General features: G+C 40.5%; 1 protein-coding gene across 1 annotated transcript; it reads left to right on the top strand.

The window, feature by feature from the left end:
- Positions 1–18637: 18637 nt before the first annotated feature.
- On the top strand, positions 18638–25411 carry piga (phosphatidylinositol glycan anchor biosynthesis, class A). Its single transcript, XM_039818880.1, has 7 exons — positions 18638–18782; positions 19869–20351; positions 20442–20712; positions 21362–21494; positions 21866–21998; positions 23720–23926; positions 24591–25411. The coding sequence occupies exons 2-7, from the start codon at positions 19905–19907 to the stop codon at positions 24867–24869; spliced, it is 1470 nt and encodes a 489-aa protein (XP_039674814.1). The 5' UTR covers positions 18638–18782; positions 19869–19904; the 3' UTR covers positions 24870–25411.
- The last annotated feature ends 132 nt before the right edge of the window (positions 25412–25543 follow it).

Consider the following 25543-nt stretch of genomic DNA (forward strand, 5'->3'; position numbering starts at 1 on the left):
ATTCAATAAGTTCCGCCATTTCGCCCCCCTTTATCAGATTTTAATGAAAATGTGTACGTAGGCTACATTCAGTTCTCCATGAAACATCATGGCAGACCTTTATGGTCCAAGAGACTTTTTTGTAGAGCACACTGAGCTTGACTTGTGTGATAATGTGAAATTTTAAGTCGATTGGACTCTCCGTGTGAGAGGCGTGGCCTTTCAAAGTTTTAACTTTTTTGGCCTTAAGTTATAGCCCCACGATCATCATAATTTTTTTTTTGGGAAGCATTACCACATCACTTACAGTTGTGGTGACAATGTTTATGTTTCCATCTCATTTCAGGCCACACCAACGTCATAATTAAGGATATAATGCTAAATAGGCCATGCCCACATGCACCGCTGCATTCCAGACACAATTTTTAGCCCGTAAGTTATGACTTCAAGTCACGACTCACGACTTGGTAGCATTGCAGGCAAAGTCATTTATATTAGAGGGAGACTTATAAAACAGTGCTTGTGTATGTGGAACTTACCCTTTCAGAGTACGAGACTAATTGGACTGGTATACATATAAACACATAGTCGCCACTGCATATCCAGGCATGGTAAAGAAAAGACAACAAAAAAAAGGGCATTCATATGATCAAATCAATGTATCATCTAGAAATAATTGCCTTCTTATTTTTAATGCATCTTATAGTGTTGCCATGTAGATGCAATTCTTGAAAAAAGAAGTCCGTCTATTTCTTCTTGGTTATGTGGAATTTTTCTAATAGTAAAATTAACTGTTCATAAAATTAACATATTTTCCTCATCTCATCACCTTCAAAATATACATATAAGAATTTATTTATCCTGAAATTGAATTGCCCAGTTTTCTGTCTTGTAAAATGTTGAACATCAACCCAAAATATTCTGGTACATGATGTAGACATAGTGTAGACTTATAGGCTGTGACCTCCGAAGGATGCAGCCCCTGAATTGGGTCAATGATAAAAGCAGAGACGGTTAGAACGGTTAGAACCGATGGAAAACGTTTGGACGATGAGCGTGTCGACTGTGGAGTGACTGATCAGGAAGCATCAGCGGCGGTCGGTTTAAAAAAGATGGCACAGCTGTGTAGCTTACCTTTAAGCAAGAAACCATACCACCAAGAGTATACATGGGGTATATCAGAGTTTCCCAGTGTCGACCGGTGTGGCAGTTCGCTGAGGCATCGCGTCGCTCGCTGTGGCCGAGCCAACCCCTTTTTATTGCCTTCCCCTCAGCAAACCCCCGGCCCTACTAGTGCCCTCTTTTGCCGTACGGACGAACGCCAGTTGCCCGTCAAAGATTGGCTCCCCTAGTCCAAAGTCGGACTCAGGTGATTTTTATTATTTTGTGACAAAAGCAGAAATTAAAAGCAAGTGGTCCTCTACAAAATAAAAATAAAAATAAGGATAAAGCCTCCGCTCTAACAGAGGTATTTAAGGCTGCTTCTCTTTTCCTCCTGGCTCCGCTTCTCCCACACTCACATGAGTGCAGGTAAACTCCTCTCTGGTGTCAAAGGGGCAAATAAATCTTCCCCAAAACGCAGCGAAAAGTGCGTCTGGGTAAACTAAGAGAGAAGAGCACTTTTTGGCCTCTGTATAACAGAGGTATTCGAAGCCGCTTCTCAGAGATAGTCTTTTTTAGGGCCCGAGCACGAAAGTGCAAGGCCCCAACGGTGCCTTGCACTGAAAGTGCGAAGGAACCTATTGTTTTTCGACAGATTATTTTTCCGAGTCCATTGTCACATTTTTGAGGGGGTTAGCATGCACGAAAACTCACAACAATTTGCAAACATGTCACAACTGGTGAAAATGGCAAAGATTCAAAATAATTACTCATATACACCACTAGGTGGCGCTATTGCAGAAAAACCCGCGTTTGGCCCTATAACTCACAAGCCGTACATCGCACATTCAAAAACCATATACCTTCGCATTCCCTGGATCCAGCTGAATCTCCTGATATAGGCCACGCCCATTTCCTCCTGACTTTTATGCGTGAAAAGTGGCGATTTATTGAAAACCTACTTTGCCGAACTCCTCCTAGGCCGTACGACCGATCTGCATGAAACTTGGCAGGTAGCATCTCTAGACAGACCTGACAAAAAATTATCCAAAGAATTTTTATAGGATAAAAATTGCACATATTACGTACAAACAAATGTGTGTAGCTAAGTATGAAAACACCAACTTTGCCATATCTCAACCAAAATAATTGCTATTAACGCAAAACTTAAGATTCTTGTTTGCCATGCCCCTCTGGAGGTGCCCCACACATTTTACGAACATTGGCCACTAGGGGGCACTACAAGTACATAAAGTTTATACCTCATGAACTGCTCATCCGATTTTTACAAAATTTGATGGGTACCATCTAGGGCCACTCATGAGGCCACCCCTCTAGTAAGGTAGACTACAGACTGGTCAAAGTGGGCGTGGCCTATGTGACCCTAATTGGTTTTAGCCCTTGGGCACATTTTTGACGGCCTCAATATATACGAAAACTCACAAAAATTGGCGCCCACATAAACACCTGTGGGCTTTACGAGACTGTACAGCGATTTGGCCCATACCTGTAAGCGGGCTCCATAGCGCCCCCTAATGCATAGAAGGCCTTAACTTGGACATAGTTGCTCCGATCTTCACCAGATTTAATACCCGTATTGCTCTAATCATTGCAGACATATTTCCCATTTACATTCATTAGCTCCGCCCAACCGGAAGGCGGCCATTTTTAATTATGCATTTTTCAGGTGTTTTACATTCTTTCGAACTCGTCCTAGGCCGTGACTTCAATCTTCTTGAATCTTTGCAGGAAGTATCTGTTGACCCTCATAATGAAAAGTTATCCAGAGAATTTTGATAGTTGAAAAAATGCGGAAGTTATAGCAACTTACTGTCTAAACAGGAAGTTGCGTTATCTTAACAACAATTATTCCGATTGCCCCGAAACTTGACAAGGATGTTTCTCCTTGCCTGTGTAGCAACTGTGCCAAAGTTGGCTGCAATCGGCCATTTTTAATTTTTTTTATTTAATCATCAAAATATTGACATGTGGGAAGCCTACTTTGTCTAACTACTCTCGGGACGTGAGTCCGATCGGCACAAAAACTTGCATATACACTCGGAGGACCCTCGTGACAAAAAGTTATCAAAAGAATATTGATAGCTAAAACAATGTGCAAGTTATGGAGGACCAACTTCCTGTAGGTGGGAGTGGAAACAGGAATAGTTATATCTTGCCAACGGCTATTCCAATGGACACAAAACTTAAGAAAGTTGTTCCTCATGTGCCAATGAGGCTGTTTGCCAAATATGTCGTCAATTGGCCTTTAGATGGCGCTGTTTTAATTTTTTTTAATTAATTAGCTAATTTGCTTTGAGCGAAACCTACTTTTTTTAACTCCTCCTAGAGCATGAGTCCCATCTGCACAAAAATGTGCATGTAGACTCGGTGGACCCTCATGACAAAAATATATCAAAAGAATTTTGATAGCTAACACAATGCGCAAGTTACAGAGGACCAACTTCCTTTAGGGGGCTGTCGAAACAGGAAGTTGCGTATCTTAACAAGATTTATTCCCGATTGACACCAAATATGACAAAGTTGTTCCGTATAGGGGTTTGAGCATCCACGCCAAATTTATAGTGCATCGGCCATTAGATGGCGCTGTTAGAATTTCTTTTATTAATTATTCACATCGCGATATATGGGAAACATACTTTGTCTAACTCCTCCTGGGCCGTGAGTCCAATCTGCACGAAAACTTGGATATAGACTCGGTTGACCCTCGTGACTAAAAATGATCAAAAGAATTTTGATAGCTAACACAATGCGCAAGTTATGGAGGAACAACTTCCTGTAGGTGGGTGTGGAAACATGAACGGTTATATCTTGGCAAAAGTTTTGCGACTTACATGAAACTTAGAATGTGTGGTCTACATGTGATGTTGCATTTGCCAGTACCCCCCGGGGCAAGAAGCGAGGGCCCGTCATCGCTGCTTGCAGCTTTAATTCTTTTTCTCCTCCCTTACACTCAGCGAGCGCAAGGAAACCCCTCTACAGCTGAGAGAGGCATAATGAATCTTCCCCAATGCAACAGAAAGTGCAAGGGTAGATGGAGAAGGCTTCATGGCATCCCGAAGCCACGTAAAGCTTTTGGGTAAAAGAGCCCAAAAGGGCTCAAAAGGCACCTAGAAAGGGCACCCGAAAAGGGGCCGCTACTCGGCAAAAACACTCATATTTATACACGAAAAACATTTTACTCCTCCCAAAATTATCAAAAGGTACGTACTATATGTACTTCCCTATCCTTGTAAGGTAATGTAGGAAACACTTCACAAATAACGTTACAGTAATGAACTTCATGAACTCTACAGCTCGTGTGCTGTGTATGGCCACACATGTGCCTTCAAGACGCACACACACACAGCTCCATGCACCGGTCAAGGCCGCAGCTCCTGCCTGTGCTCTTATCTGTCTAGGGGCTTTCCTACACTCTTCACAGTTTCTCAATGAGAGCTCTTTCTGTCATAAAATGCAAAAAAGATCAGTATGTAAGCAAAAAAACAGATTAATATGTAAGCAAGATATATGTTATTTTTTTGAGTTTTCAACACACACACTCTAAGCAATGATATAGTTTGCTTTTCAAAACCCATCTATCTAAGTGATTATATGGTTATTCTGTTAATACTGACAACGCTATATATGTTGTAAAGCAAGAAATGACATAGATTCTGCTATTTCTTTGTTTCTGGGTTTTCATCTGGCCTCGCGGACAACACCAGTGAGAGTACAGACATCCTCCATTGCAATGCTAAGGGTTTGGGCATGTGGCAGCTGCATGTAGACGGAATAGGAGATGTGGAAATTGTGGGGGGGACCATGACTTTGCACAATGTCAGGTTGTGGAAACAAAGTGTTGCAATTGTGGTGGTAACAACATAACTTCTTTCAGGGGGTGTGAGTATTAATAGCTGTGGAAGTGGAAAAGGTTAGAGTTGGAGAGAACATGTCATATGCAGATGCATTAAGAAAAGTGAAGGGCTCAGGGGAAGCTAACAGGCCAGTGGGGACCAGTGTTATTGCACTGCCAGAAAAAGGGGAACAATGCAGATAAAGGAAAAGCAGTCATTTCTTGCATTCATGGTAGATGTGATATGGGCAGCTAGAAATATAACCAAAAGGCCAGATGCTATTAAGATTGTGGTAGATGCTGCTGAAAGGTTTCTTGAGGAGGCTGAACTAGGCCCAGAGGAGTTGCATATGTTCATGAGACAGAAGTTGGAGGTGCAGGAGAGAGGGAGGGAGAGGAGGTCCACAGGTAGGAGTGAGGAAAGTGGTAAAGAGGCAAAAATGGTTGTGAATGAACATGATGATAATTAATCTGTTGACGTTTTACATCTTGCAATGGAACGCAAGGAGCTTAATTGCAAATGGGCAGGGGTTTAAAAGATTTGTGGATGTACTTAAAGGAGAGTATAAACCAGCTGTATTGTGTGTTCAGGAAACATGGCTTAAACCATGTTTAGACTTTGTGGTGCCAGGGTATGAAACATTTAGACAGGATCGAAAGGGAAAATCAGGAGGAGGGTGTGCAACATTTGTAAGATCTAATGTGCAGTACCAGAGGGTGGAAATTAAGTTTTCTCTAGAGTCTGTGGTGGTGAGTGTGTGGGGAAACCTAATCAGCATGGTAGATCTGGAGGAGGTTATGGAACAAATAGGGGCAGAACGTGGGTAGCAGAACGAAAGAGATTTAAAAAAAAATTTTTTTTTGGGGGGGTTTTTTTTTTTTTTTTTTAAAAAAGGTTTTATTAAAAAAAGGGGGTTTAGTTTGCAATGGCATCCAGTGAATTGGCAAGGGTAGGAGAATGGGATTCTATGGATAGGTACACAATGGGTAGTGATCACTTTACTTTACTTTTGAGGTTTGGGAAAACTTTTTTAACTGAAGAGCAAGCAAGACCAGAATATTTTAATCATAACAAGGCAGAATGGGAGAAATTCTCTAGCAGATGTTATAGTGGCCTTGATATTGTAAATGGGGAGGGAACAACAGATAAGTGGAACAACAGTTTATGTTGGGCCTCATTCACCAACCGTTCTTACGAAGAAATGTGTTCTTAAACCCTTCTTACGAACTTTTTACGAAGATTCTGGCATTCACTAATGTTTTCTTAACTTGGATTTGTTCTTAGCTAAGAACAAAATCTACGAACACTGAAAAGCACTCTTACGCACATTTGAGTGATGACAATTTGCTCCAAATGATTGGTTACTGCATTTTATTTAATTCTACAGTCGTTTACAATGATAGTATTGTACTGTAATGTATTTCTGATCATTTGTTGAAAAAGAAATCATATTATGCAAAAACACTAACACTGCAATTTACATTAGCAATTAAACTGATTAAATCTTGCGTTATTTGGTGATTGGTCGCTATTTATAGGGCCAAAATTCAGTGGTAGAATGTAACAAAGTACAAATTCTTTGTAACTGTACTTAAGTACTAGTTTTAAGTATTAGTTACTTAAGTACACTCAATAGTGCATAGCCTACTTTTGACTAATCACTTGGAAGTGTAATTTGTCCAATTCTATTCAACGTTATGATAAATGATATTTTTCAGGATATTGTGACCAGTTTCGGACTTTCCCCATTTGCAGATGACGGGACCATCTGGAAAATGGGCAGACATATCAAACAAACAACTGAGCAAATGCAGGTAGCCCTAAACAAGGTAACTAGCTGGGGTGAAAAGTGGGGATTTAAAAATCTCAGTGGATAAATTAAAATATGTAATATTTGGTAACAAAAGTGAATGTAATTGTTTATGTATAGACAAGCAATTGAAAGGGTTAAGGATTTCAAATTATTGGGAGTGCACTTTGATGAGAGGCTAACATGGGGGAAACAGATCAATAATGTTTATAAGTTTGAGAAAGTGATAAATGGTAGTACATGGAGTGCTGACAGGGATTCACTACTAATGATTTACAGAGCAATGATAAGGTCAGGAATAGGCTATGGCTGTATGTTATGGAACAGCATTTGTATCACATTTAAACAAACTGGATGTAATACAGCCCAAGGCTCTGAGATTATGTTGTGGGGCCCTTCGTACAACTCCAGTTCCAGCTTTACTGGTTGAGATGGGGGAGATGCCATTAATAATAATAATAATAATGCTTGGGAGTGTACATCAGGGAAAAGGAAGAAAGAGTGTATTTTGTTTAACATCAGCAAAAAGGTCGAGAAAATGGGACTAGGAGAGGTAGGTGTGGCCCTGCAAGTGTACTGGGCAGTTATACCTCCATGGATGCTGCCCACCCCAGAAATGGACGTCAGTATATAGGAAAATATAAAACATCTTGAAAGTAGTGTACTGTATATCTGGGGTTGGTGAAACAAAGGCTGGGTAATCATTAAGAGACATCTATCTTTAGATTTACAAAGATGGATCTCAAGCTGCACAAACTGGGAAGTCAGGCTTTGCTTTTTATATTCCTCAACTTGAAATTGTACAGCTTAAATGATACTGAGGGGGTATCGGTTTGTACAACAGAGCTAATAGCTATAATTTGGGCACTACAGTGGGTGGAGGAAGTGTTGCCAAGGAGCGGTCACATGTTCAAATTCAGACATGATTTTATGGAAAGTACCCCATGCCAATCTCTAGGTATGGTGAAGGGTATGTGATCATGTGGGGCTATTTTAATTCCAAAGGCCAAGGGAACTTTATCAGGATGCATAGTATCCATGAAATAACTGGCCTTTAAAAATAAAAATCTGCCTGCCTCTATGGGAATTTAACATAGGGGTGTACTGACTTTTGTTGCCAGCGGTTTAGACATTAATGGCTGTATGTTGAGTTATTTTGAGGGGACTGCACATTTACACTGTTATACAAGCTGTAAACTTAATACTTTACATTGTAGCAAAGTGTAATTTCTTCAGTGTTGTCCCATTAAAAGATATAATGAAATATTTACTAAAATGTGAGGGGTGTACTCACTTTTGTGAGATAGTGTATAATAAGCGCATTAACTATTCCTTTAATTGGCACTTCCCATTAAACAACCCCGTCAACTGTATTCTCCACAATATGTGTGGCACAGCCCTTGCACAGTATAATATTGCACAGCTAACATATTGCCCAACCCCAATAGCCTACATATCGCACAAATTCCACAATACGCTTGTTATGGTGTAGCAGGGAGGACCAGGGAATGGTGGACCCAAAATGCAGAGGCAAGGCAGGTAGGCAGGCAGCAGGTTAGCGGTAGAGGATTTATTTAAATAAGGAGTCCAAACAACAAAAGTGAGTCCAAAAAATCCAGCAGGCGAAACAAAAAAGAAGCAGGCAATGCCCAACCTCGACAGACTACGTAGGCCTATTGGACAAATGACATAACGCACAACCCCAAATAGCCTACGTATTGCATAACTAACATATTGCACAACACCAATAGCCTATGTATTGTACAAATGACATAAAGGACACCCCAATAGCCCACATATTGCACAAATTACACATTTCCACATAGCCCATGCAGTCAGGGCTGGACTGGCCATCTGGCATACCGGGCATTTTCCCGGTGGGCCGACGGGCTTTTGGGCCGAACCGCCGATATAAATAGGCCTTTTTTTATTTTTCGGCCGGGCCGGCCCATAAAGAACTCACTGCGGCCCATTGGTTAATTTTCTTTATTGGCACTGGCCTGACCCAATCAAATCCAGGATCCCCCTTCCCCATTCCGGGCGCAAATTCTAAATCCCACTATGGCCACGCCTCCCGGCCCTGAGACACGACCTGTAGTTATGCTGGAAGTTTAGCATTTACGTTAAAATGGACAAACGACCACCAAAGTGCAAGGGAGGTGCAGAGAAATTACAGGAGAAAAAGATTAAGAATCCGGGTACCGCGGATTCCTCAAAAATGTCGGACATGTTTGGGGCTGTAGTAGCTGCTTCAACATCAGCATTACCTGAAGTAGAGGAAGGGAGGAGGAGGAGGAGGAGGAGGAGGAGGAAGGAGGAGGAGGAGAGGTGGCTGGCTATACAGAGAAGCAGAAACAGATCATGACAGGGAGAGAAGCCCAGTGACCATGACAGGGCCATGGGGACGCAAGTGAGGAAAAAGATGGAAGAGAAAGTAGATGACGATGTGGTAAGGAGTAGGCAAATTAACAGGGACATTCATGAAGGGAGGGAGGCTGTGTGTGTGTGTGTGTGTGTGTGTGTGTGTGTGTGTGTGTGTGTGTGTGTGTGTGTGTTCGTTTGTCACATCATAATGATAACAAGCAGTTTGGCTGTAACATTAAAGTTAGTGGCTGTCAGGTAACCTAACTGCTTAAGCTTACATTGAAAATGCTGCGGTTAGCCTGTTGGCTAGCTGGAAAGTCTGTGTGATCTATACAATAACTTTTGCGATATAAGCATCAGTGTTCCTTGAATGGCTTAATTAACTTCTCTTGTATTGGTGCTCTTTTCCAGGGTATATACTGTACTACTTTCAGCTTTATTGTAGCTTTTGGGAAGGGTTATAGTTATGGTTATATTATTTAGCAGACACTTCTGTCCAAAGTGACAAAATATGAATCTTACAATAGTTAAAAATAGTTAAAAATTAACAGTAAACTGTTTTTAAAGTTGCTAAGCCAATATTAAGCAAAATAGTAATAATATCAATAATGACAATACAATATCAATAATAAAAACTAATAAAAATACCATAAATATACAAATCATAACTCTAAGAATGAATGAATTATTTAAGTGTAAGACCAACAGATAAGTCTTGACACCCCTCTTGAAGGATCCAAAACGATCACATGAACGCTGAACACTAGGCAACTCATATCATAGCATGCACGCATATTTTAAGAGGACTATCTGCAGGGAATCTGTCTGACCAATCACGGTGGGTGTGGGCCGCCTGGGCCAAAAATGCCAGGGCCAATTTTTTGTCCCAGTCCAGCCCTGCATGCAGTACACTACTTATCGCACGACAACATAGGACACAACCCAACCAGCCTACATGTTAGTGTTAAGAAGCTTAATGGACATAGGCACAAATGAGTGTTTATGTCGGTTCAGCCTGCATCTAGGAACCCTGAATCTTCTACCAGACGGTAAAAGCTGAAATTCTGGGTGAAGTATGTGAGTCGGGTCGGAAACTATTTTTTGTGCCTGTCTGATAACCGACTGCTCATAAATTGGCTGGGGGGACAGATGGTTTTTGACCCCCATAATCTTCATAGCTGTCTGTACCTGTACGGGCAATCTGTGATTTGGAGGTAAAGTGATTGAAGCCACATGGCTAAAAAGTAAACGAGATGGATCACTAAAGGAAACACTATCAGTGGTAGTGCAATTTGAGAGAACCCTCCCTACATCAGTGCAAATAGGATACAGAAATTACAGTGTGAGAGAGTACATCCCTAAACCTATTAGGTTCTATAAATATAAATGTCAAAGAATGGGGTGCACAGCAAAGGTGCACTAGATGTGGATGCAATGGTTAAATGCTGTAACTGTGGAGGAGAGCATAGTGCTGTGTTTGGAGGATGTGAAGTGCAGAGATAAGCCAGAGAAGCCCAGAGGGTTAAGATTCTAAGTATCGTATGCAGAAGCACTAAAGAAAGTGAGAGAAACGGGATCAAATAACAAAAACCCCAATGGAATGGTCCAAAGAAACATAATACCAGTTAATCAAGCCCAAACACAGACTCCAACCCATACACAGGATACTTGTGATCACAAATGCAATTTTGATGATGATGATGATACATTAGTAATGAAGAGAGTATACTTTGTGGTTTTCATTTGTCACACTATCAATGTTGTGTCACAGTTAAAAAAGAAAAGTGATAGAATCAAGGCTATTGTGGAGGCAGCTGAAAGATTCCTTGATATAAGAGATATCAAAGCAGATCAGATACATGAACTTTTGACAGTAACTGAAAATGGAGAAAACACACAAGCTAAGGGTTAGAACACTAATTGTGGTAATTTACATACTACAATGGAACGCCAGAAGCCTCATTGCTAATGGTCAAGAATTTATAGTATATTCACTAATTAGATGTAGTTCTAGATGTAGTATGTGTACAAGAAACTTGGTTATGACCCCAACTAAATTTTGTTATATCATGGTTCAGTTCTTTAAGGTATGATGATGATGATAATACATTTTATTCATATAGTGCTTTACATGGTACTCAAAGACACTAAAACCAGCATATATAGTACATTAAAAACAATTAAAAACAATAAAATGATAGATCTAACAACCAAAATGGTGGAGGGCGTGCTACCTTTCTCAAGGATGGGTTGGCATATAGGGAGCTCCCTTTCCCAGAGGATATGGAGTGTATAATGGGTGAGATCTGTAGTCCAAGGAAAGAGGCTCATATTAAGGTGATCAATTTTTATAATTCATGCAAAAATTTAAATATTAACAGATTAAATGAAATGGCAGGAACAGTCTACAGGAAATAAATAGGGTGTGGAGATTGTAATGCTTATAGCCTATGGGGTAGCAACCATACAGATAATAATGGGAACATAGTTGAAGAAATGATGGAAGAAAGATTATTGGTCTGCCTAAATAATGGACAGGGTAAGAATACATGTGAATAGGGGTAATACATCATGCTTGGTATCAGACTTTAGTGAATGCATGTGAATGGCATGTAAAGAGTGAATCTACCATAAGTGAGCACTTCCCAGTTCTCACTGTAGTCACAACAAACATTTGTATTCTAGAATGGTTTACAATTACCAGATGGTGCTTTGAGAAAGCAGAATGGGGACATGTAGATCATGTTGTGAGGAGTCAGTTAACCTGGTTACATTAGTAGGAAATGCAGAAAAATGCACAAAGCAAATTATAGAACACGTTTTAAATGCAGCAAATTTGAGTATTCCAAAAAGAACAACAAAGGGCAGTGTCAGGGACCAAGCAGCATAGGCAAGGACACATGGTTGTTGTTCAGAAAAATATAGGCTTTATTTTTGCCAGCTATAGCCATTAAAGTTTCAACAAAAATACTTAGACGTGGGTCTTTAACAAAACTGAGGTCAACATAACAATAATGCCAGGTACCTTTAACATAAACAAACCCGACCTCCAGAGACACTGGAGAGAGGGGTATATATTCCCAAGACTAGCCCCCAAAACACAAAAGGGAAAAACATGTAACTTACTACAATTACCAAGACCCAAATTAAACCCCAAAACCAACCAGAAGAGATTACTAAAGAAACAAACACTACCAAAACCCAATATTAAATCTAACACAAACAAAGTATCCACATGCTGCTGGGTTGTTAAGTATTTTGTAGTTCAGAGTCCCCCTGCCCACTGCCAAGAGTTGGTTCATTCCACTTCCTGTGGTGGAGTATAAAGGACAATTTCAAACTCCAGCTCTCCCTTTGGCGCAGATGGCTCAGCAACAGCAGCATGTGGAGAAACCAGAAAACAGGTACAAATCAACAATTTTATAAAACAAACAATTTATGAAAAGAATAAACATTTCTAAGGAAAAATGTGTTTGTAGTCATTTGTAAAAAATTAAACCCATTACCCCACATTACATGCTGGCGGTGGATAAGGCCCCCTCACACTCCCCCTCCTGGTCTACTCGCTGGGACAGCGTGAAAGGTAGTCCGCGTAGCATTCAGCTTGCCTGGGATGTGATGCACTTCAAACTTATAAGGTTGCATGGCCAGGTACCAACGGGTTATTCTGCTGTTCGTGTCCTTCATCCTACCAAGCCATGTAGCGCGCCTTATCCTCCACCTCAAGGGTAAATTCCCTCCCCAAGAGGTAGTATTTGAGAGAGTCCAAAGCCCATTTGATTGCCAAACATTCCTTCTCCACTGTAGAATAGCGCCCCTCTCTTGGATACAGTTTTCTACTCACATACGCCACTGGCTGACGGGACCCTTCTGGGCCTTGAAGTAGCACCGCCCGCGCCACGAAGCCATCGGTCTGCAGGATGAATGGTTGTTCGAAGTCAGGGCAATGCAACACAGGATCGCTGCTCAGAACCTGCTGAATATCCTTGTAGGCCGTTTCGCCCTCTTCTGTCCAACAGAGCTGATTGGGCTTTTTGGGACTGGTCATATCTGTAAGCACAGCTGCTCTGGTAGAGTAGTTAGGTATAAATTTGTGGTACCAACCTGACATGCCAAGGAAGGACTTGAGCTGGGTTCTTGTTTGTGGGAGTGGGCAAGACTGGAGGGCCTGAACCTTCTGCACCTGTGGTTTGATGACCCCTCTCCCAATGACATGGCCAAGGTACTCCGTTTCCGCTTTAGCAAAGGTACACTTGGCAGCATTCACAGTGAGTCCTGCAACCTGGAGACACTCAAAAACCACTTGAAGGTGTTGAAGTGTCTTGAACCTCTTCTCTTGCCTGGCTGCCTCCTGATCCCATCGGGCCTCACGGTCTTGCTGCTGCCCCATGTGAGTCCGAAAGATGATTACCATGTCAGCGATGGTTGGTTCTGCCATATCTTTGTCCTCCACGCCCGTGCCTCCACCTTCATCTGCCTCATTGTTTGCTCGGCCCTCAGTTTCTGATTGCTGTCCTCGATCAACTCCCCTTCCTCTTCCTCGTGGCATTCTAACAAAAAAGGAGGTGTCGAGAAGAGAAAAAAAAACAAAAACACAAAAAAAAACTCTTGTGTCCTTTACACTGAATCATCCCACCACTGCCACCAATTGTCAGGGACCAAGCAGCATAGGCAAGGACACATGGTTGTTGTTCAGAAAAATATAGGCTTTATTTTTGCCAGCTATAGCCATTAAAGTTTCAACAAAAATACTTAGACGTGGGTCTTTAACAAAACTGAGGTCAACATAACAATAATGCCAGGTACCTTTAACATAAACAAACCCGACCTCCAGAGACACTGGAGAGAGGGGTATATATTCCCCAAGACTAGCCCACCCAAAACACAAAGGGAAAAACATGTAACTTACTACAATTACCAAGACCCAAATTAAACCCCACAACCAACCATAAGAGATTACTAAAGAAACAAACACTACCAAAACCCAATATTAAATCTAACACAAACAAAGTATCCACATGCTGCTGGGTTGTTAAGTATTTTGTAGTTCAGAGTCCCCCTGCCCACTGCCAAGAGTTGGTTCATTCCACTTCCTGTGGTGGAGTATAAAGGACAATTTCAAACTCCAGCTCTCCCTTTGGCAGATGGCTCAGCAACAGCAGCATGTGGAGAAACCAGAAAACAGGTACAAATTAACAATTTTATAAAACAAACAATTTATGAAAAGAATAAACATTTCTAAGAAAAATGTGTTTGTAGTCATTTGTAAAAATTAAACCCATTACCCCACATTACATGCTGGCGGTGGATAGGGCCGTCACAGGCAGGAAGAAAGTGGTACCTTGGTGGAATGAGGATTGTAGCAGAGCTGTAAAAGAACGAAACAAGGCATTTAGAGCATTGAAGAAGAATCTGTCACAAGAGAATGTTATAGATTATCAAAGGAAAAGGACAGTGGCAAGTAGGACAATTAAATATACCAAAAAGAGAATTTGGAGAGAGTTATTTTCCACCATAGGCAGAGGAGTAGAGTTAGGGGGAGATATGGTCAAGAGAATGAGGTGGTAGTGTGAGACAAAGGAAAGATTAGGTAGTGTCAGGTCAGAAGTGTTTTTGTGGCAGTACACAGTGGTGATCACCTTACTGATATCCATAAGCAACAGAAAGAGCTTGTACTCAGAGGGAATAAGGATGTGCAGTTGAAAAGGGAGGATGGTACATCAACACTGGATGTGGATTTTACAATGTCTGAACTCAACATAGCTTTGCTAGGCACTGGATATACAATCACAATCATTTAAGTTAGTACTAAGATTCTTTAATAAAATCTTGAGGGATGGAATGATACCAAATAGTTGGAAAAGTGCAGTAATAATACCATATAACAAACCTGGTAAGGACCCAGCTAATCCTATAGGCCCATAGCTTTGACCTCTCACTTATGCAAATGGCGGTGAGGATAATAGTTTGCAGGATATCACATATATTGGAAAAGAGAGGATTACTGACTGGTATACAAAATGGATTTTGAAAAGGACGCTCCACAACAGATGCTCTAGTTAGAGTTAGTAATGAGGTAGAAAAGGCATTGAAAATGAAAGAACTGATGACAATAATGTATTTTGACATCAATCGGGTTCAAGATATCAACAAGCATGTTACATGATGTTCACAAAGAAGTGCAAGTGTCATGCTGAAAGGTTAACATTATATGAGCAAATTAATTTAAGTACCTGAGTCTATGGTTTGATAGTAAGTATACGTGGAAAACACACATAAAGCACTTGGAAACAAAATCCTAAAAGTTCATAAACCTGCTGAGAGCTGTGGCTGGATATGACTGGGGTGCAGGGTCATTAACTGACATCTATAGGGCATGCATGAGGTCATCAATAGATTATGGTTGTGTAGTTTATGGAGCAGCGGCAAAAACAATATTGGAAAAAATGTAGATTACAATAAAGAGCATTACGTGTATGCATTGGAGCTATTAAATCAACCCCCATTAACGCAATACTCATAGAAGCAGGAGAGACAGCACTGGAGTTAAGAAGAGAGAAACTTGCCCTGGCATATTGGATCTGATTAAAAGGAAGTGGGAAAGAAAACCCTACAAAAGAGACAATACAGGAATGTTGGGAGTATTCCAAGTTTCAGGGACTTGGGTTTGGATGGACGAGGGAAGCGAGAGTGAGGGAATATGAAATGGAAGCTTTAGATTTCACTAGGGCTGGGCGATATGGACCAAAAGTCATATCCCGATATATTTTGGCTGAATATCGATATACGATATATATCGCGATATTTTTTCCGCGAAGTGAGAGCAAATGTTCAGTCAAAGCCCAAATCAAATATGACATGTCACAAGTAGTTTCATAGAAACAGTTGCAAAATCAAATAAATAATAAACCGGTTTCTTCACCTGGTTCATGATTAAATGCTCAGCTGTTCAAATAACAATAAAATGTAAACCTAAATACTGTATAACAGGAGTAACTTTTTTGAAATCAAAGCTCCATAGGCTATTTGTGATTCGTTCCAAAGGTCAATTAAGCTTTTGATATTAATATAATCTACTTTGTTCAATGTAATGCCTCATGCCTGTAAGCCTAGGTTATAGTCCCATTCTTCCACTTGATACTGCTTCCACTTAAGTAAACTAAAAGATGAACTATCGACTACAAAACAAAGAAATTTATTATGATCGGTTCACAGATCTGAGTCCAAACGGAAACTTCACCCTTCTGAACTAAGAGTTTCTGCTTCAAGGTGAAGTTTAAACAGACTGAAATGTCCAGGCTCATTCCTCCACTATTTATTTCTGTATGTATTTAAGCGTTACATGTAATTTTAACGGGCACTGAGCTCCAGATCCTGCAGCCGCGAGCGGTCGCTGCCCCAGCTTCTTTCCGTCCGCCCGCCGCGGCAAACTTAGTGGAACTTTCCGCCCGATATCGACATACAGTTCGTTCTGTACTACGTGTAAGATCCTACCGGTCACAACTCTGTATTTGGCTGGTCCGATCTGGATCAGCGGGGGACCGGCGCGAGCAGCGAGACGAAGCTGTGTTTTTGCCCGGGGAAGAGACGCGCGCGGCGGCCCGCGGGGTCTCCCGCCTCCCGCTGCCGCCGAGCTCAGATTGCTGGTCGGCGGCATATATAATCATAAAACACATTGTCACCTGTTAAATGTTATCCATGCTGTTTGTTCTTTTCATTTCCTCTATCGAACATAATTAAGCAGTACAAAAGTCCCGCATCTTTAGCGTTGATCTGAATGCTTCGGCCCCCTGTTCCAAGATGGCGGCGGGTTTTGACGTATGTTTAGAACCTCACGGCGACATATCTATGGGAGCAAGGATCACATTTGAACTATATCGATATATGCGATATGGTCTAATTCCATATCTCATTTAAAAATATATCCATATATTTGTTTATATCGATATATCGCCCAGCCCTAGATTTCACCACACCCAACCCAGTTAGTAACATTCCACCATGGCTTTTTCCAGAAGTAAAGGCAGATATTAATATCCTGGGAAAAAAAAGAGAATGGAGAATGGAGGAAGTGGGAGTTAAAACAAGCATTTACCTGAGAAACAGTTATTATAATTATCTAAAGATTTACATAACACAACATACATACACAAGAACAAACAGGAATGTGTGCATATCCCAGAATTTAAAATAAATATCTCCAAAAGATTATCTGTGAAGGAAAAGCTGTGGTTAAGAAGAAAGGAATTGAAATATGGCAGAAATGGTGGGAGGCAGGGGCGATTCTAGGATCAGACCTAATTAAAGCTGCAAGCAGCATTGGACGGGCGGACGCCGCTCCTTGTTCATTAGTACAACATGTGGAAATGGCCAAAATCGCACTAATTTTGAACTTTCAATTAAAAATGGCAGACTTCCTGTTGGGTTTAAGGTATGGCTCCAATGAGTTTTTTTGTACATCTTGACATGCTACATATGTGTACCAAGTTTCGCAAGTCTACGTTAAACGTACAGCAGGGGCAGAATTCTTTTTTACTTTGTAGGGGGTGCTAGCGAGCCATTTTTGTGCACCTATTCCCGAAACCCTTCACCAGTCTTGATGCGACCGCCAATTTTGGTTAGTTTTTGAGTATGTTAAGCCCCTCAAAAAGGCAGTTAATTTGCCGTAATAATAATAATTCCTTCAGTTTCAATAGGGCCTTCACCGCTGTCAGCGCTTGGGCTCTAATTAAAACGTGACACAGAAAGAGTGACTTGCAAAAGTGTTGACACTATTAACACTATGATGGAACTAAACCTGACACTTTATAAGTCTCAGTCATAACAACCAGTTTGGCACAATGTTCTAACGTTCATCAATTTTAGTTGCTTACATTTCAATTTGGGTTCTAATCTGCGCCATGAAATCACCAACTTCTTCTCTGGAGACTACCCTACCAACCACCATTGTGGGACTGGCTCTAGTGGCTGTAATTCTGCACCAAGGCTGAATTTCGGGAAAGCGACTTCAGATACAGTATTAGGGGACCACTAAGGCATATATAAAAACATCCAAAAAGCAGCATGTCATAGGACCTTTAAACTTCACAACCGCACTCCTGCTCTCCATCTGACAGATCAGATAGAGACTCAGCCAAAGGCGGAAGTCTGGCACAACCACCTCCGATTGGCCAACACTGTGTCTCAAACCGCCTACTTGCAAGTAGGTTGAGTAAGTAGTCTACTTGAGTAAGTAGTTTGAGACACAGCCAATGTTTTTGTTGACCCTTTCCTTGACTGGGTTGCTGCTTCGAGCCCTTTGAACCTGTAACCTAGCTAAGTGTTTGTCCTCTGTTACAAACAGACAAGTTCGCAAACTCTAACTTTTTTTTTTTAAAGGAGATAATTATCACCAGGAAGGCACTAATTGATCTTTTAAAAGAAAACAGGGTTGATGAGTAGCTAGAATTTAAGATAAAAAAATAAAATGACATAATGTTACACACTCCTGTACAGTAGGTGGCGGCATAGATATACATAAAGGCATGCCCCTAAAAGTTGTTTGCAATCCGCCATTAAATAAGAGAAGAAGAAGCTAACTGTTAGCTCAGGGTTAGCGAGTAGAAATGAATTTACATCTGAAAAAGAGTTGTGTGTATTTTCACTGGCTGGAACAGGATTGACATTTTTCCAAGGTAAGGCAATTTAATGTCAGCCAAGTGGTTAAATAGGAACAAAGTGTGTTAGCTTGACGCTAATGTACAATGAACTAGCTAGCTAACAAGGCATGAACAACGTTAATGTAACGTTAACGTTAGCTCAAAAGAGTTGGCTAATAGACCTCTTACATTACACCAGCTAGTCTTCGATGTGTTTGTAAATACTTAGTCACTGCTGATGAACGAGCTTGACTATCCCACCATAGTTTAACGGATAGCAAATGCAACTTAAAGGGAAATTTTACTCTAAAACATATCTAATGTTAATGCTAAGAGAGAAGCAGCTTCATTCGGGAGTGAAATGAGACAGGCGCAGTCATAGATATAAATGGTCGCTACAGTGTGACAGTACAGATAGTTGTACTGTTAGAGGTGTACATGTTGGTCAACTTAAAAAGAAAGAAAATGTGTATGATTCACTAACAAGTACTTGAGGTAATTTAGAAACAGTTATTGCCGTGTGTTCAGCTGGGCGCTCTGGATCATTGTTTATAATAATCTGCAATAAATTGGTGTCTAAATATTGTCTGAGATCTGTGTGTATGTGTGTGTGTGTGTATATATGTGTGTGTGTGTGTATGTGTGTGTATATATATATATATATATATATATATATATATATATATATATATATATATATATATATATATAATATATACACACACACACACACACACAGAATGTTGGACTCCTACAGTAAGAGTAAAATTTATTTGGATGTAATTAGTGTGATGAATGATTAGTTGATGGACAGAGTTCATCCTCAACTATTTTGGTAATCGATTAACCATATTCAAGTAATTTTTCAATCAAAAAGGCCAAAAATTTGCTTTGGTTCCAGCAAATCAAATGTGAGAATTTTCACTGATTTTCTCACATTGTTTTATACCATTGTAATCAAAATATCTGTTGAACAAAAGTAGGAAATTCAACTATGTCAACATTGTTTCAGCACCAAATGTATGATATTTTTATGTGTGTACTTATTTATTACTAAAATAATTTTGTCATCAATTAATTTTCTATTGATTAACCAATTGATCAATTAACAATTTGTTTCAGCACTAGTGAGGTGCACAGCCAAACAAGGCATCTACAATGGGCCAACGAAGGCAAGCAGCAGCTGTGAATAACCCTTCACCTCAGAGAGTCTCTGGAGCTCGTGCAGAGGTTTGCGGGGTCCCCAGCAGGAAGCACAACATCTGCATGGTGTCCGACTTCTTCTATCCAAATATGGGAGGAGTAGAAAGTCACATTTACCAGCTATCCCAGTGTTTGATTGAAAAGGGACACAAGGTGGTAATTGTCACCCATGCCTATGGCAGGAGGAAGGGTGTCAGGCACCTGACCAATGGACTGAAGGTCTACTACCTCCCCCTGCAGGTGATGTACAACCAGTCCACAGCCACCACCTGCTTTCACAGTCTCCCACTGATGCGCTGTGTGTTTGTAAGGGAACGCATCACTGTGGTGCATGCACACAGCTCGTTCTCCGCCATGGGCCATGATGCACTGTTCCACGCTAAGACCATGGGCCTTAACACGGTATATGACTTATTATGAGCCAGGTCTCAAAATCATTGTGCTGCACACAATCTGCTTACATTTAAACCTAAAGTGTATTATCATTTACAGGTGTTCACTGACCACTCACTCTTTGGCTTTGCTGATGTGAGCTCCGTGCTGACCAACAAGCTTCTGACCGTGTCACTGTGTGACACCAACCACACTGTGTGCGTGTCGTACACCAGTAAGGAGAACACGGTGCTCCGTGCAGCCCTCAACCCAGAGATAGTGTCTGTTATCCCCAACGCTGTCGACCCTACGGACTTCACCCCTGACCCCTCCCAGCGCCTAGACGACAGGATCACTATTGTTGTGATCAGCCGTCTTGTCTACCGCAAAGGTATAAAAAAGCTGTTTTGTACTTATCTTTCAAGCCCTCATGTTGGCACAAGTGATTGACACCTAAATATGGCTTCCAGCTCCAGGGATGGCGTTACAGTGGTTATATCAGCCTAAATATCTGAAACACTCAAATATCAATATTGGTATTAACTACAAGTATTCAGCACTGTTCAGGCTATAATAAGCATTAGTTTAGTTTACTTGCACAAGCAACTACAGTGCAGGAGAGGAGAAAAGCCCGAAAGGCTTATTCAACGTCCTTCCCTATTACAAAAGAGGAAAAAAATGAATAAATCTAAATCATGATCATTTCTCTACAAAAACAAAAAAACAAACTGGTAAACATACACACAATGTAAAGATATATCAGGTAATTATACAGTTAAAGCAAGAAAAAAAACAAGGCAAGAAAAAAGACAAGGCAAAGAAAAGAACAATCCTTTAAGTCAGACCAAAAATACAATCATCAACCGAATTATCCCACATAAATTTAAGATGAAATTAAAAAAAAAGTAAACTGTGACCTGAAGGCTGGCAGAGAAGTTAATGGTTTTAGGGACATTCAATGAATTCCACAGCAATGTTGATTAAGTTTTGCATCATCTTCATTGTCAAAGCAAGTGTTCCCAATCTCTTCCTCTGTTAAGGAATCGATCTTCTTGGTGGAATAATTCCAGAGCTCTGCCTCAAACACCCAGATCTGCACTTCCTAATCGGTGGAGAGGGACCTAAGAGACTTGTGCTGGAGGAAGTAAGGGAGAAGTACCAACTACATGACAGGTACTGCTGGATGCTCCTATTTCCTGAGAATATTTATGATAGGGAGATACCACTTAAACCTCTTTTAGGAAATGCTCTCTGTAATAGCATAAAATAACACTTTACCTTTCATCATTATGTTGGATCTCCGGTATTAATGTTGCAACCGCCACAGTTCATGAATAAAAGTTGACAACACTGTTAAGCATTTATTGCATATTCCTCAAATGTCCAGAAATGATTGTAGTTGAGTAGTGATGTTTGTGGAAATAAAGTAGCTAGTGACTGTGTAGTAACCGGTACCATCAGTCTGGCATGGATAGTTAAGCACAGGGTTTGTGTGTGAAGGTGGTATTACATGTGCCTAACTACTTCAAATGGGGTCACTGCAGGGTTCGCCTGCTGGGGGCTTTGGAGCACAAAGATGTTCGTGGAGTTTTGGTGCAGGGTCACATCTTCCTCAACACATCTCTGACTGAAGCGTTCTGCATGGCCATACTAGAAGGAGCCAGCTGTGGACTGCAGGTATGTTGGCATTCATTCAAACAGTTCAAGGATAGGAAAAAAACACTCTTGGCAATACATGGTGCAATATGTTCTTTTATATAAGAAACATTTCCTGTGTTTCCATTTACTTTATAAAATTAATTTCAACACAAGAATAGGCCGACTGCATCCCTGTCTCTCCTTCTCCCCCTCTCTTCCTCTTTCCTTCCGTCTTCTCTCTCTCTGTCTCTCACTCCTTGTTCCAGAGAAATTTGCTTTAGTTTGATGCTGAGAGTTATTATTCTTTCCTAAACATTCATCTTAATTCATGTCGCAACACAAACCATGTTTGAATTTATCAAATGTATAAAGAGTGTTTGAATATTACAAATTCATATTTATTTTATATATAATCCTTTTGTTGCTAAAAATGAAAAACAAAAGAAACATTTTTGCAGAGACGACTGAAAAGGTAGTTTCACTAAAACCAAAGCCTGCCGTTTCATTCAATTGTATTCTATTAGTATGTTTGCTTAAGACCTATTTTTAGCTTATTTTCTATTACATACAAAAGGGAGCTAAAAGTCCCACTTTAGTTTAGAATTTTGGATGTAAACTCAAGTGTTTGGTTATATAGAGAGGATATGCTTTAAGTAACTGGTTTACAGTCATCTTATTTTTTAAATGTTGTGTACTGTATATGAAAAAAAAAAAGGATTTCTGTAGTCTGGGTATGCTGTTTACTACACCCTGACCAATACTGGATTTTTAAGGCCAATATTTAGGAAAATAAAAGAAACCGTTCCTTATACCAAACCATCCAGCTTTACAAAAACAGCACATTCAAGTAAATAGAATTGGTTGACACAGACACATGTTGACAAGATGTTGAAGTGTTTTTATTGCAGATTTCCTGTAGGTGTGTGCTCATAGGTGGCTGTTCAACCCTATCTCATAGCACTACCTTTTTAAAAAAAAATAAAATAAAAAAAAATAACTCTTAAGGGAAAAAATGGGCCAAAACGGGCAATCCATGGAAGGTTATGGCGCAAAAGGAGCCATAGAAAGAAATTGTTAACTATTATACTTGCAAATGGCAGCAGCTGGCCATCCAGACAGTCATGTGTGACAGGGGAAGTTGGGTCTGGTGGATTCTCGGGAGGAGGAGAAGGCAATGTTTTTAGGATCTATGTAAAGAAAGACAATAACCGAGTATGTATCCTAATGTAATGTAACGAGGACTCCTACTGGTCCTGTCATGTCTGCATTAAGCTGTAAGGAACATTAACGTAAAAGTCACAGTTTACAGAATGATTAAAATGCCATCACAGACTGATGTGGCTATAGCATTGTTACCTATTCCATGTCTAATATTGGCCTCAGAGTAATATACAATATTTTGCATTTGAAGCAGAATTTAGAAGCTGATGGCTTATTAAAGATCACTAACAACAAGATGAAAGTCTTGTTTTTGTTGACCTACAGTGTTCTCTGTGTGGGCAGTACAACATCACTGTTGGGTGTGACGCAGGGTGTGCTGAGAGGTGACGCAGACTTGAAACTTTTAGCCATATGAGGTCAATGAAGTTATGCTTTGTCAGCCTTTAATTCAGTCTTGGTGAAGCATTTGCTTTTTTAATATGGTAGAACAAGAGTTGTTAGAAGTGTTCCTAGAACAGATGTTGTACTCTCACGTTAAGTGTGATCTGTTTGTGTGTTTGTGTACAATGTGTGCATCCAGTTTTTGTTTTATTTCTCAGGTGGTTAGCACCCGTGTGGGGGGCATTCCTGAGGTGTTGCCTGAGGAGTTGATTACCATGTGTGAGCCTAATGTGCGGGCGTTGTGTGCTGGTCTGGAGACGGTCATTGCCCAGCAGCGTTCAGGGTCTGTCCCCTCCCCCGCCTCCATCCATGCACGTGTGCAAAACCTCTACACCTGGAGAAATGTTGCTGAGAGGACTGAAAAGGTAGTTTCACTAAAACCAAAGCCTGCCGTTTCATTCAACTGTATTCTGTTAGTATGTTTGCATGTCCTTAAGACCTATTTTATAAAGACTTAATAGACTTATTTTTTAAACGTTGTGTACTGTGTATGAAAAAAAACTGATTTCTGTATGCTGTTTACTACACCCTGAACAATACTGGATTTTTGAGGCCGATATTTGGGAGTTTAAAATTGAAATGGAATATCATTACCCTTTCTTGTATTGAAAATACTTTTAATTTATTTTGACTACAACTGCAGCTGACACTAAGTAGCCTTTAGAAGTCTAAATAAATCCGCAAAAGAACAGTTGACTACTATTTGTAAAATTCAGATACCTTTGCACTGTAAGAAAAAACTTTGGTCTTACTACAGCACATCGGCCCACACACACACCACAGGACATCAGAAAGTAGCATCTTGTATCACTAAGTTACAAACAGAAATTAGATTTCTGACCTGATGAATGTACACATAGATACAGTAACCAGGTTGGTGCAATGGATGTAAACATGTTTTCTGATTTCCTGCATGTGTAACCTGATTTTTTTTCTTCTGTGCATGTAAATCTACTAATAGTTCACACAGCTGAGTGCTTCACACTGAATGATAGATGGAGACTCTGATCATTGTGTTCTCCCTCTCAGGTGTACGACCGAGTGGCTGGAGAAGAGGTGCTTCCCCTTGACAGACGGTTACGGAGGCTGAGGGCCCACTGCGGCCCTGTGGCTGGCTCCATCTTTGCATTCGTTGCTGTTTTAGACTTCCTCTTCCTGCTGCTTCTGCAGTGGTGGGTGCCAGATCGGGTCATGGATGTCGCTGTGGACGCCACCGGCCCTCACGGACTGTGGAGGCAGGTACCCAGCAGTAAAGTAGGAGCTCATTCTAAAAGTGCCATGAAGCGAGCAGTAGTGTCAACATTGTGATCGCTCCATACCTCTGCCTCACTTCTAGCTGCTTAAATGGTGTTGTATGTCTATCTCTTTGGGGTGCCAGTTGACATATGAAACACTGAATGCTGAATGTGCTCATGGCAACCCTGAACATTGTTTACATTTACTTATCAAAAAGGGACCTTGTGTGAAAGCATTTTATCTAAAAATTGGGAGCAGCATTGTTTCATACTTAATGATTAAAATGGAAACCTGTGTAATTCCTTGGAGCTTTATAAAGCACTTTTTTAATATTTAGTATAGATTGCACCAAGTGTGTAAGGTGTAAACAGCAGTAACCTATTTTCAGTTGGATGCACACTTCATTTTGAACAATGGTTTTGTCGGTAAAGGTCACAGTTTGTGCAAAGCTGTAATTATATCAGTGCAAATTCCTTTGTTTGCCTATTTTTATATCATCAATGCTACTTTTTTGTTGCATAATTTGAAATGTGACACCTGGGAGTTTTTTCAGATGATCGTGTGTCTTCCAGACAATCCATTCTGGAAAATAAAGCATACTTTCTCATGTTTCATCTGTTTTTACGTGTCATGTCATGTAGTTTGTCTAAAGCAGAGATCTTCAACAGGGGGTCCGTTGTGGGTCCTCAGAATCAATGCAGGGTTCCTCCAAATTAATTTTATTATTAATACATTTTTTTAAGAAT

The sequence above is a fragment of the Perca fluviatilis genome, chromosome 12, assembly GCF_010015445.1.
Source record: "Perca fluviatilis chromosome 12, GENO_Pfluv_1.0, whole genome shotgun sequence".
Lineage (NCBI taxonomy): Eukaryota > Metazoa > Chordata > Actinopteri > Perciformes > Percidae > Perca > Perca fluviatilis.